The following is a 14,583-nucleotide window of genomic DNA, read 5'->3' on the forward strand; positions in this document are numbered from 1 at the left end:
TTTCTTGATTGCATGTCGGAAAAATAATTCGAGACCGCTATCGTGCTCAGAAAAATTCGTTGATCGATATTATGCGATAAAATTATTTTTCAATCTCAAATTTTGTCTCGGATTTTGAAAATTGACGTCGATGTACGCGAAATTCAAAAACGTCCTAAATAGTATTATTTTTGAAAAATCATAAAATTAGTGTTAAATTAGGAAAATGTGCTATTTTCGAAAAGTCGTGAACATTCGAGTCATTAATTGTAAATATTTCCCTCACGGATAACAAAATGACGATTTTACCCCTCTAGAGCCGGTGGACCAAAATTGGGTGCTGACAGCCAGGCCTTATGCAAATCTGATGGTATCCACTCTTCAAATCCAGTTTCGTAAACACCGTTGCACCGCTGACCTAATTAAGCAAATCATCCAATCGGAGAATTGGAAATCTGTATCGCACCGTAATTTTATTAATGGCTCGACTATCCATACACATGCGCCACGAGCCATCCTTCTTGGATGTAAGCAAGGCCGGAACTGCGCAGGGACTCAAGCTTTCACAGATATGTCCCTTGGTCAGCAACTCCTTAACCTGCCACCGCAACTCCTCATCCTCCCCAGGACTCATCCTGTAATGGGGTCTATTTGACAGTGCCGCTCCTGGCTCCAGGTCAATTCGGTGCTGAATATCACGCAAGGGTGGTAAACTCTCGGGAAACTCATCGGGAAAGATGTCCACAAACTCAACTATTACGGGTGCGGTTGCGGTTGGGATTGATACTTCAGCGGCCACCTCTTTTCCGATTAGCACATAAACTAGCTGTGATTCGTCCACCTCTTCTTTGAACCTCGCCAATGACAAGAGTTTCGTTTCTCTACCCATAGATGTTAGTTTCTCCGTCTCTCTGCTGGACACTAGCACAATCTTCATATTCTCTAATATAAAACTATATGAGTTAGTCCGCCCGTCGTGAATTACACGGCGGTCATATTGCCAAGGCCTCCCCAACAATAAATGACATGCATCCATCGCCAGCACATCACACCACACAGCATATTTATATTTCAAATCGATGGAGAAAGAAACCAATGCACGTTCTGATACATTAACCTCGCCCCCCTTTTTCAGCCACTATCTTTATAGAGACAATATTCTCACAGTTACCAGCATCAATAACAAAACGACACACCTTTCCGAGGACAGTGCACGTGGATTGGAAAATATTGTGCCTCAGCCAATTGTCGTCGGTAACCTTAAGCGTCAAGCATGAATGCCTAACAACCAGTGCCGTTCATCTGTCTCCAGTCACAACTTCCTCGTCGACGACCTCCTTACTATCAAATGCAAGATCTTCGGCTTCTTCCACATCCTCTTCTTCACCTTCCTCCTTATCAACGAAGAATGTCTTTTTGCCAGCGGTGTTCCTGCACTCGGACTGTCTGTGACCAACCTTGCCACATCCAAAGCACTTCATCCCACTACCCGTTGGTCTATTTGACTAGTTTGTGTTGACAGTATTTCTGTTGGCTCCCCCTCCGGGCGATTCACTCTGCTACTACCACCACCACCACCTCTAAAACGACTCGCACCACTACTGCTCCCCACACTAGAGGAATTCCCCAAATTGTTATTGCGTCGGGACTGCTTCTCAACTTGTAGAGTCCTTTGATGTACTGCCGAGACACTGGGTGGGTCAAACATATTGACAGTGTCTTGAATCTGTACCCGCAACCCTCTAATATACCTCGCCACCAATTGGTCTTCAATCTCATGTACTTCATTCCAGATTATAAGTTGGAAAAACTCTATGGTATACTCATCCACCATTCGAGTTCCTTGCCGTAAGTTTTGCAATCGCTGGTACATCAATCTCTAAAAATTGTATGGCATAAAACTAGCTCGCAAGTGCTTCTTCATCTTCTCCCACGTCACATTTTTCAGCTTGCCCAATCTGCTTCTAGTTAATTTGACCTGCGTCGGGACTGCTTCTCAACTTGTAGAGTCCTTTGATGTGCTACCGAGACACTGGGTGGGTCAAACATATTGACAGTGTCTTGAATTTGTACCTGCAACCCTCCAATATACCTCGCCACCAATTGGTCTTCAGTCTCATGTACTTCATTCCAGATTATAAGTTGGAAAAACTCGATGGTATACTCATCCACCATTTGAGTTCCTTGTCGTAAGTTTTGCAGTCGTTGGTACATCAATCTCTAAAAATTGTATGGCAGAAAACTAGCTCGCAAGTGCTTCTTCATCTTCTCCCACGTCACATTTTTCAGCTTGCCCAATCTGCTTCTAGTTAATTTGACCTGCTGCCACCATGTCGTGGCTCTATCTCGCAATCCGATTGCCACCAATGGTACACGTTTATCTTCGGGCACTCCTTTAAATTCCAAGATCTCCTCGACTGTGGCCAGCCAATCATGAAACTCCTCGGGCTTAAGGCTGCCATGAAATTCTGGGATTTCAGTTTGCATCCCAGACTTCCAACGCCTCTTGTCATCCTCGATAGGACGCCTCCTGTCACCCTCAATAAAACCCATTTGTTACCTTCGTGGGATATCCGCAAAATAATTCTCTCACTCCGACTCCTCGCCAGATTCCTCTTGATCAGGATTAGGGTTAGGGTTCGGATTAGGGTTTTCCCAATTCTAGTTCCTCATAAGTGCAGCCATCCTCTGTGTTAACTGCTCCATCATACGATCCATCCTCCAATCCACGATTTGCTCCATCCTCTGTTCCAAATGTTGCAGGTTGTCACGGTCAAGAACATCGTCCACACGATCCCTTCTCCTGGGTGGCATGGTTGTTCCAGATCAAACCGTAGGTTTTGATACCAACTGATGCAGCGGAATTAATTGCAATATGTTAATTCGCGCACGAATACCAGAAGACAATATTTTATCACATGTTGATTCTACGAATACGAGGAAATAGGCATCAAACTTGAATCAAATCCGAGATTGGGCGAAAGAGCACGGTAGCTCCAAAACTTTATTAATAATCCGAAAATAATTTTCTTTAACCTTAGGGTTTTACAAAGCTTAAATAGGAATTAAAACGCCCAAATTACACGAAAGACATAAACTTTTCTTAAAATTGCAAAAACGTCCTAATAATATTAAAATGCATATTTGAGGCCCTAAACGATGGAATTCGCCTTAAATCTCGTAATTTCACGGCCAAAGGCCGTGAGTTGTGATCCTGAGGCCGTTTCCCTCAAAACAGGGTCGTCATAACCTGTTTTTTTCCAGGTACCGACTTGCCGCTTCTTCTGCCGTATCACATACTTAGGTGTAAATTGGAGATTGTGAATGTTAAATTGTAAGCGTCAACTGCCCACATTCATTCAATAAAATTTATGCCCAAATAGCATGGTCATACCAACTGATACGGTAAGCAATTTTAACACGGAATCACGGGGAATAGATTCTCCTGTTGGTAATTAAATACTTTTAATGGCTTTTATAAATATAAAATTGTTTTGTTGATAAATAAATCGAAAAATTCATTTAGCAAAATTGATGCTTTAAAAGCATTGTCATTTGTGCGACCAACTAATACAAGTCGCGTGCAATTGTTTTGAGCTAACTTAATTGAGGAATGTCATTCGCCATAAACTCTTGAACTTGCATATATTTTTATCGTTTGGGGATTTTGATTGACACGGTTGATCAGCTCTTTCAATTATTTGCATCCTTTTATAGTATCATGTTAAATTTCCATTTACCAATAGAAAGATTAAATTTCTATTTAATTTTGTGAACAAGGAATTTTTTATGGCAAAGCGGTTGCTTCTATAGAGGGAAAGTATTCGCACCATGTGATGGTTCTGACAGGATATGGTACTGATCCAAACAAGGACAAAAGTTTCTTCAGTTTCAAGAGTTCTTGGAACGGAAGGAGGTAATGTAGGTATGGGAAAATATTGCGTGATTCGAGTCGTGAAAACTGCAAGGTGCCGCTGATAAAAAATGCAATTATAATTTAACTATCACTCCCTGATGTTGGCGATGATATCGGGCTTCAAATCCATCCACGGCGGAGCTTAACCAACAAATATATATGAATGAATCAACAAATTCATTTAGTAATAATTGATACCTATCCAAGTAGGTTAGAAACTATTTTTTAAAAGAGCTCTAGCAAATTGAAAAATACAAGCTACTCATAGTGCAAATTAGAGATTGTGCATGTTAAAGGGTAAGCGTCAACTACCCAACAATAAAGGCAGCTAAATACTTTCAATAGCATTTTCAAATGTAAAATTATTTTATTGATAAATCAATAGATTTATTTAGTACAACTGACTCTTAAATAGCACTGTCATGTATGAGACCAATTGATACGAGACTGCGCACAACTCTTTTGAGCTGACTTAATTGAGGAATGTATTACCATATAAATAATCAATTCTCAATTAGCAAAGAAGCATAAAATCACTGAGAAGAAGAAAATCAACCGGACGGTTATAAAGTTAGCTTAGGCAGTCCAATTCTCAAGGTTTTACTATATAAATAATATTCGAGAATTTTAAATTAAATAAGCACACAAAAAAGCATTATTACAAGACAAATTAAAATCTTAAATAAAAACAAGTATCGGGCCGTTAATGTTTTAATTTTTCACCTTCTTATAGACATGGATCCCTATCGCATCCCACCCTTTCGATTCCCACCTGTGGGCCTGCCATTCACCTTCTAGATAAATGTATTATATAACTTCTGCATAATTATGTATACTGGACATTTGCTCATGCTCAATCTACTTTTAGGCGAACCGTCGGGGATACATAGCCCTGATTTGGACTACAGGTTTGATCACAATTAGGGTTTTGAGAATTTTTTGTTTGATCATAACTGGGGTTTTGAGAATTTTTGGTTTGACCACAACTGGGGGTTTAATTTCGGTTTAGCCGCGCTAGGGGCTTGAAACTTTCGATCAGGCCACATTGGGGCTTGAAAAAACTTGGTTTGGTCCCAACTGAGGGCTTACAAATTTTGATACGTGGTAGGGGAAATACTACCTTCCAATGATTGAGATTTGACTTATGAACAGGGAAACACATGTCGTCCATTGGTCGGATTTTTTATCTACGATTAGGAAACACTACCTCCCGCTCATCGAGTTCTGACTTGTGGACAGGGAAACACGTGCCGTCCACTGGTAGGGGTTTGACTTATGAACGGGGAAACACATGTCGTCCATTGGTCGAAGTTTTGATCTATAAGTGGAAAACACTACAACCCGCTGATTGAGTTTTGACTTGTGAGGGAAACACATGCCATTCACTAGTAAAACACATGCCGTCCACTAGTTGAAGTTTTGATCGATGAGTGGGAAAAGCTTCCACCCGCCGATCAAGTTTTGACTTGTGAATGAGGAAACACATACCGTCCACTAGTCCGGATTTTGATTTGTGAGTAGGAAACAATTCCACCCGCTGATTGAATTTTTAACTGAAATGATTTAGAAGAATTGACTTTTCAAAGTTTGTCACGTGCGAAATGATTTTGGGAGAAAAGTGATTAGTATCCGTCAGTTTTAGTGCTTCTTGGATTGATGTCATGATTCTTTTTGTCAATCTTTGCATCCCCTTGATATACAATTGCGATTCGTTTTCATATGCTCCCCTTGCCCTTTTGCTCAGGTGCGCGATTCAAACCGTCAGCATCTGTGACTTCGAATGGATGCCGCGATTTTCTCTGTCGATGTCTATATTTCTCTGACAAACGCCGTGATTCAGTCCTGTCAGTTCCCTCACCCTCATGCTCGGGAAACTGGTGAAGAAAAGGAAGGTTAGTTGGTATATTTAAAATGCCGAACTCAATTGAAGTTTGATAAAATATGGAGTTCACGAGATTGTCCTTTGCCGACCCTTGCAATTGACCTGAACCCCCTAGATGACTTTTAATAGGCTCAATCAAACTGTTTTCTTCAACGGGTATGCATTCTTGCGCCCTTTTGAAAAAAATCATTTGAAAAATCCTTTCATTGGCCAGATAAGATGTCAAAATCATACCCTGCTTCAGTGGGACTCTTTTTTTTTTTTTTTGCTTTTTCCTAAACGGCAAAGCATTTTTATTTTTTGAAAAAGGCTCTTGAGCCATGAAATGAGACTATAAATCGATGCCTAATGGTTAGCTTCAGTAGGCAAGGATGGGAGAAGATCGATATTCTCCTTAAAATGGAGATAATCTCATTCATAACACTCTCGTTCAAGCTCATTTTGCGAGGATAATTTAGCTCACAACGCAAGCCAAGGAATTGGAGCGGCTTTTCTCACCGTGGATGGGATCACTTATTCATATGCTTAATGTAGCGGGGTTATCTCTCGTCCTAATCCTCCCTCAGACCTTGAGTCATTAACGGCATTTCAAGGACTTTCAACAACTAGTGCTTTTGCACCAGTTTCGTCATAAATGTGCATAATCAATCACGAAGGACCTCTTTTTGGGAATGTGGGTTGTGGTGTTTGGTTGAGAAGGGGAGGATTATATGCGGGCGGGTGGTACACTCCTTTGAGACAAAGACTTATCATGTATGGCCTATTGATTTACAAATGACTAGAAATCCTCACCTCAATTCTACCAATAGAATTCCTTGGTAGATTGCCCCAGAAATCTTAGAAGGCCTCACAAATCTGAATGGGCTTTCTTAGGGTTATAGCGTAAGATAGGTCACGGGTAAATGAGAGACATTGGTTTTATTGGCTCAAATGAATATTTTTCACGGGGTAGAGAGCCAGTGACCATCTTCATGTGTCCTTCAATTCTTTCTTGTTTGAGGACTTTGCTTGGAGCGCAAAAGAGGACCTTGCATAATATTAGTTGAGCAAAATTTGGATTGTGGGGTAATAACACTAGTGATGAGAGTCCTTTATCATTTTTATAATAAAAAATTGTGCTTATAATTGTCAAGTATAGTCCGCCTTCATTCGTGAGCTAATATCTATTGTGACTATGGTTTTATGACTTTATTAGGTTTGGATATTTTTAATTTAATTTTGCATTGATCTAGTTTAATTTTAATTTATTAATATAATGAATGAAATGTTGATATAAAAACTATCGTAACTATTAGAATGATGACGACCAAAATTAAAATCAACAAGAAATCTAACTAGAAATACCAAAAACCTAATAAATTTTAAAGTCTAAACAATAAAAATCAATCAAAATCAAAAGTTGAATAAAAACCGATAAAATTAGGTAGTCAAGCACACTCTACGATCAAAAATCAAGGACATACTGAGTAACTCTATTATTTAAAATTATCGGTCATCTCGAACCTTAAGTCGAGATTCTAGATTTTCCTTTTAGTTTTAACCACAATAGGTTTAATAATCATCAACCTAGATGTTTTATGAATTATTAATGTTTAGCTATCCTGTCACTTTGACGCTGGTTCATCACTATCCCTACCCTGCTGGTCCCTTCTTGTCGATCCAGATCCCTCTCCCTCTTGTTCATTGCTTGTGGTCCTGTTGCTTCTTGTTCCTTTCCTTTTCCAGCTGCAAATTAGCATGGTGTTTTCGCAGATGATCTTGCACTTGCTTAACCGTCATATACCGAGTCATCAACGACCCTTTCATGAGCTCACTGTGCATTGGAATAACACCTGCTGTAATCAGATACCAACACAAAAGAATAAGAGATGTGGAACTCAACCTATACTTTACCGGATCTGCATTTATTAAAATCTGAACAAACTCCTGCTAAGGAGTCTTCTTCCACGTCATTTTTTTTTCTCCCCCTCTTCTTATTAGCTTCAGAATCGTTTTTCTTATTGAACAACCTTGTACAGATGGACTCAAACATTTTGCACACTCTACAAACGAGAGGGTACACTCAAAAAATCGACAGTGTCATTCTCAATCGCCGCCTTGATCTTTTCCATGCTGCTAGAAGAGCAAATCAGTATGCAGTAAAGGTAGATCAAATATTGAAAGAATCAATGAATAGACATTTACATGTATTATGATTCTCAATATGATGTCGTGGAAATGCTTCCAATATGCCCAAGCCAAGTAAACAGGTTGCAAACAATTCTTTTCGTTGCTTGACTATTTTGTCATACTTTGTTCATTGCAGGCAAGACAACTAAGGTAAGTATTTGAAAGCTTGAATGTTTGCGCGTTTCAAATTTAAGTAGGACCAGTATTAAGGTGATACCAGGATGCATCAATTAATTGATGCATAAGCTTAATCTTTCTTATAACAAGATTGATCTATCCCTAGCTCGATATTCAATTTACATAACCGCACTCTCAAACTCTATTCCCGCAAAACTCGGTATATAGATAATGGTAGCTGGTATTGTCAAGACTACAGAAGTTGTCAATGTTTGCGTTTAACAAGATTCATTCACCCCGGAGTGCCATGCTCGGCTGAATGAACTGAGAGGGCTGGAATATTTCTCTTTGCCCTCGACAGCGAATGGAGCTTCGGTACCCAATTTCTCAAGCCAGAACACTTGGCTGGAGCACTCACTTCCTCTGCATTCTCAATGTCCGACACTTCCCTTGATTTGGTAACCCCAATACAATCGCCTCCTGAAGACATGCTGCCATGATGTCTCCTCAGTGAAGCAAATCCACTCATCTCTCACCACCCGCGGCCTCACCGCTCAACCCCCGCAGCTGAGCGCCCAAATCATCCTCAAATACTCCAAGCTCAGATGCCCGCGCGATGCTCTCTCTCTGTTCCGCGATGTCAACCTCAGATGCGGAAAGACCAGTTCTTTCCTCTGGAACACGATGATCCGTGCCTATGTGAACAACGGGCAGTTTCTCGAAGCGGTGGAGTTGTACTCGGTTATGTGCAAGAACCGCGTTTCGCCCGATAACTACACTTACCCTTTTGTCCTCAGGGCCTGCCCGCAATGCGGGAGGATGGTGCACGTTAAGGTGATCAACGCTGCGTTCAGCTCGGATATTCACGTGGGGGAGAGCCCTGGTCAATTCTTATGCGAGATGCGGGCGGTTGGATGATGCCCGCAAGCTGTTCGATGGGATGCCTGAGAGAGACCTCGTCTGCTGGACAGCTTTGATAGGTGCTTATCCGCAGGCAGGGCAGGTTGACGAGTAGCTGTCTCTGTTCCGTGAGATGCAGGTGAACGAGGGCCTCTCGGGAGACTCCATTACACTTGTTACCGTTGCTTCGGCGGTAGGGCAAGTGGGTGATCAGAGGACTGCAAGGTTGCTTCATGCTTATGCTCTTCGTAACGGAATTTCGGGGGATATTTGTCTCAGTAACTCTCTCGTAGCCATGTATGCAAAATGCGGGAATGTGGTGTCTGCACTGACTGTTTTCGATAGGATGGATGAGAAAGATGGCATCTCTTGGAGATCTATCCTTTCGGGGTACGTTCAGAATGGGTTGGCTGGTGAGGCAATAAAGCTGTTCCCGCAAATGCAGGAAACTGGGCGTCGACCAAATCCTGTTACAATGTTGATTATTGTATCAGGATGTGCAGTCCATGGTTCAAGTACTCTCAGGAGAAAGATTCACGATATTATTCTTGTTTTGGAAATTAAAATTGATGCACAGCTTCGGAATGCCTTAACGGACATGTATGCCAAGTGCGGGGGTTTAGAAACTGCTGTTGAGATGTTTGACAGCACTCCTCTGTGAGATCACGATGTCTACGCTTGGAATGTATTGATCTCGGGGCATGGGATGCATGAACGAGCAGAAGAAGCCTTGTGCCTACTCCTGTATGCTTGAACAAAATGTTAGCCTCGGACCACATCACTTTCCTATCCCTCCTTTCTTCATGTGGTCACTGTGGCCCAATTGACGAAGGGTGGAAGTGTTTGGCGGACATGGAGAAGCTCTCTATCACACCTCAAGTGAACCATTATGCCTGTACGGTTGATATACTCGGTCGAGCAGGACTTCTGCACGAGGCTGTCGATCTTATCAAAGAGATGCCCTTTGAACCAAATGACGAGGTGTGGGGAGCTTTTCTTTTGGCTTGTGAGGGCCATGGGATGTCGAACTAGTGCAAATTGCAGCTAATAATCTGTTTCGCCTCAAACCTGAGCATCCGGTTACTACATCTTGATGTCAAACATATATGCTTCGTCAAGGGAATGGCACGAAGCTGGAGAGCTTAGACGAGACATCAGGAGCAGGAGACTTAGGAAACCCACAGCTTTAGTGTGAGTGAGTACGCCAACGAGGAGGAATTATGAGCTTCACCAGACGCTTCAAGTGGCTATGCGCTAGACGATCCCCCTCTCTTGTTTGGCTTGTCGAGTGAGAGAAACAACCGAGCATTTGAAGACTCGGAGACCTCATTAAACCGACAGAATACTCGATGAGCAGAAATCTCCTCGTGGTCAAAATTCAATTTCCGAATTCAGTTGAAGTGGGGAGTATGCAGATTCTCGGGGTCAAAATTCAATTCCCGAATTCAGTTGAAGTGGGGAGTATGCAGATTCTTAGGTAGCATTTGGTAACGGAATTCTACTTAACTTCACGAGATGGAAGACATAATGATTATATTGTTGAACCGATAAAAATTAAAGTGGAGTTAAATGGATTATGATTTACTCCATAATCAAACGAAGCAGAAATAATCCTAAAGCGGGGAAATCATTCTGCAAAAGCATACAAAACCACTCTGCCCTCGCATTCCTAATTAGATCAAATACTACAATGGCTTCTAAATTCAAGAGAAAATCAAGAAACTAATCCTGTCTACATCTAACTCTTTACAGTGAAAACTATTTGACAATTTCTTCGGGTAAATACAATCAGCACAAAACCCCGAAAGTAAGGAAAGAAGTGAAAGAGGAGAATGAAAAACCAGTAAACAGAATCAGCTTTGGACTGCCAAAGCCTGCAAGTGCTCTATAAAAACTTGCAGGCTTAAATCGTCCGTAAATATTATGTCAGAACCGTCCTGGTATGTCGAGTTCTGGGTCACGGAAGGGTTCAGCTTCGCAAGGAGAAACCTTGCATTACTACTATGCTGGTCACACTTAATAAGCTTTGGGGGCGGGACCCGCTCTGCGATTAATAGTTCTGCATCAATCTCAGGGGCCTCAAGCAGCTTCCTCAGGTTCTCATGGCTTGGGTCCTTCTCATACCCAAGCTTCCTCCACTGTGCAATCTTGGATCCATAATGGATGACCACGTAGAAGTAGGAATCGAATAGCAAGATTACATCAGGAGAAATGGACCGGACGTCTAGAAGGACTGGAACGGGCGGACCGTCAAAGGAGTATTGAAAGAGCGTGGGCTGGATCATTATGAGAGAGCCCACAACACCTTCTCTATTAAGCATGAGCCGGAAGAAAGTGGTCTCATCTGGGGAACTATTGAAGACATCGATAAACTGAGACCTCCTTAGGTAGTACATGAACTGAGGGTATAATGAGAAGTTTGAGGCCAGACGAAAGGTGGAAGGGTCTTCTTGGATGTAGTCCCCAAACTTGGAAGCAAATCGAATTAGGGCATCATCCAACCACCTAATCACATCCCGAGCATGGCATGTCTCTGCCCGGTGGATTGCAAGTCGGGCCATCACTGAAGCTGCTGCTTCCTGGTCGAAGCCTGCAGCAATCTCTGGACAAGCACTCTTTGAGACCCATCTTCTCGCAACAGTTGTCACTCTCTTCCTTGTTCCTAGATTCCCATATCTATATCTTGTAATGATCTGGATACAGAATGCAGACCCAGGTTGGACATTTTCTTCATCGGCCACTTGGAAGAAGAATACGATGCAAGTCTTACTAGTTAGAGCGTTGAGTTTCCACACATAGGTCCTGCCTTCCCCAATGACTGCATTCTCACTAACAAGGCTATTGCCCTTCCCAAGAGAGACGCATGGTCCTAAAGCACCACAAATCTTTATATCCCGGGTGGTAATGATCTCAATTGTTGCATCAAAGAACATCCTCAGGTTTCCTTTCCCATCACGAATGAAAACATCCCTCACGCATTTTCTGAACTCGCTGGACTCAAAGGATTCCCCAATCATCACAAACCCACCTGAGTACTCAACCAGAGGTTTTAATTCAGCTACTCCGACTTGATCAAGAGAGCAAGCAAACAAATCAACGACTATGGGAGCATCCTTTAATCTATTTAGAAGCCTCCTGTAGAAGCTAGCAGATTTTGTGTAGTGTGGAGCCTGGCCACTGGCGAGGTCTCTGTGAGTTCTGATGGAGTGCCTAAAGTCGGGATCCACGACGATCCCAGGCCCTAGAGTTGCTGGCCCCGAAGCAAAGACCATGACACGGGACCCATTGTTAGTCAAGCATACTTCTAAGAGACCAATTGCAACTGCTATTGCTGCTCCGGTGCATCTCAGAGGGCGAGTTCCCTGCGTGGTTCCTCCTAGAGAATGGATCTCTTCTATTGCGGTGGTGATGCTGAACTCACATTCGAACAAAGGGAGCAGGTAGCCCTGCTTTTGAACAGTCGGAGACTTTCCAGGTTGCTGATGTTTCCTGGGATTGATTCCAAGGAACTTGTGAATCTGAGAATTGCAGCAGGTCAGTTTCCATTTCTCAACCATATTATTAAGCTTGTAGCAATGCACATTTTCTTTCTGCCAGAAAGATCTAAAGTAACTCATTCTAGTCATAATGCGCGTTTGACTTCGGAAACTAAAAGAAATGGATATCCAAAAGTTCGAAAGAATTTCAAGGCATCAACCAACTGGAACCAAAGCCTCATCCACAGAGTAATGTAAGTGCAAAAAATTTCAACATGCCTTCTACATTGTTAGATATATGTAAAAGAAACCAAGTTGGTTTTTCCAGTTAACCAAAAATCCCGGATTAAAGCTCTTTGCAGTGGGGAACAATTTCACTCAGATCTCAAGTACTCACCAATGAGACTGCCTGACAAACCTCGTTGAACAACAGAGTAACCCGGCTAACAGGACATGGGCTGTCAAACTATTGTAAATATTAAATGATTGATTCATGTTCCCCACATAGCATAGTATCATTATCGACAAGCACAAATATATGGCATTCTATTGATTAAATTGGTCGAATAAGGCTTCACGTGAGAATTCTGTTTTATATTGCATTTGACTATGCAAGTTCTCATAACTATATAAAGAGTAACAATTTTGACAGCTCTGTGCATCCCGGGAGAAAGAAACCAACCTGCTCGGGCAAGAGTTCACGCTCCCCATGAAACAGCACAACACGAGAACATTCCGTGAACCCGAGATCGTGAACCCTCACCATTGAGTCAAACGTGACCAACCCCACCAATGCAGTCTCGGGCAACTGCTCCACTACAAGCAGCAGCTCCCTCTTGAGTGCCCTGAGCTCCTCCTCAACAGTACAGACATCCACAACAAACACAAAGCCGGGTCCCAGGACACCTACATCACCTCCTCCACTGCCAGTGGACACTGAGACCCCAGAGAGCAGCGAAGCCGAGGACGAGCCATTTACCCGGTTCCGCTCCATATTCAAGCCCGACCCCCAATTTGATACCTTCCTACTAAACGGAGCCTCGGCGTTGCCCAAGCTCGAACTGGGCGACGACACATCACCCCAATTGTGGTAAAGGCTCAGGTTTGAGCCCGAGTTCAGGTTCCTACTCGAGTTTAAGGAAGACCCGGCAATCGAATTGGAGCTAACGCTCGGATTCGAAGCCGAGCTGGGCCCGACGTACTCGACCGAGCTATAGGTGGGGAAGAGCTCGGCAGGGAGGTTGTGCTCCCCGATGCCGCCGTAGGAGCGGGGGAAGGGGTTGCGGAGGAGGCAGAAGGGGCAGGCCCAGGTCCGGGCAGGGTGGTCCACGCGGGCGTAGGGGTTGAGGACGCCGCCGCAGCGGGAGCAGGAGAGGGGCTCGTAGGGGAGTAGGGGGAGGTCCGGGAACGGCATCAGAGGGGTGCACATGAGGCTGAGGGGGACCACGAGGGCCGATGATTCGGCCTTGAAGGCGGGCCAGGAGTTCCATGACCACCGCAGGCCCTCGATCGCTTCGAGCTCCACGAAATCCATCGATCCCGGAGATGGCTATGGCGGCGATCTCATGAGGGGTTTCTACTTCTTCGGGAGTGGAAGAAGGCGGAGGAGAAGAAGAGCGATGGAGTAAGATGGATTGGAGCTTGGAGGAAGAGTAAAGGGATCAGCAAAGTGAGACATCAGTGAGCAAGCAGAAGGAACTGGAAGGATATGCCGGGGGTTTCCGACCATCGGGGAGATTTAAGTGGCCGGAGACTTTGCTTTCCACGACGAGAAATGGAGATTCCGATTTGGATTTAATTTAGGGCAAATTACACAACGTTTCGGTTTTATTCTAAATTTTATTTTATAAAAAAAAATTTATTTTATAAAAAAAATCATATATTTTAAGAATCGTCTCAAATTTAACCTCATGTTATCATTCTGTTAAATTTACCGTCTATTTGGCTACGTAGATTTCACGGGACCCACAAAATTTACACATCATATGATAAATCATATGATTTTTTTATTACATACCAAATTTATGATGAAATTGAGACTTTTTTGAAAATTTAAATTTTTTTATTGAACCTATCTTATTTGTTTATTAATTTATATTTGAAGTTAACAGTCCGCGTATACAAAATTGACGGAATTTATAACG

The 14,583-nt window shown here is 42.8% G+C and overlaps 1 protein-coding gene and 1 pseudogene across 1 annotated transcript; one reads left to right on the top strand and one right to left on the bottom strand.

The window, feature by feature from the left end:
- Positions 1–5,675: 5,675 nt before the first annotated feature.
- LOC116209003 lies at positions 5,676–10,572 on the top strand (annotated as a pseudogene).
- A 21-nt stretch (positions 10,573–10,593) lies between these two features.
- Positions 10,594–14,223, bottom strand: LOC116208061 (protein transport protein Sec23A). The gene is made up of 2 exons (XM_031541274.1): positions 13,122–14,223; positions 10,594–12,481 (listed from the first exon to the last, which is right to left on the bottom strand). The coding sequence occupies exons 1-2, from the start codon at positions 13,971–13,973 to the stop codon at positions 10,817–10,819; spliced, it is 2,517 nt and encodes an 838-aa protein (XP_031397134.1). The 5' UTR covers positions 13,974–14,223; the 3' UTR covers positions 10,594–10,816.
- Positions 14,224–14,583: the final 360 nt, after the last annotated feature.

Source organism: Punica granatum, chromosome 5, assembly GCF_007655135.1.
Source record: "Punica granatum isolate Tunisia-2019 chromosome 5, ASM765513v2, whole genome shotgun sequence".
Classification (NCBI taxonomy): Eukaryota; Viridiplantae; Streptophyta; class Magnoliopsida; order Myrtales; family Lythraceae; genus Punica; species Punica granatum.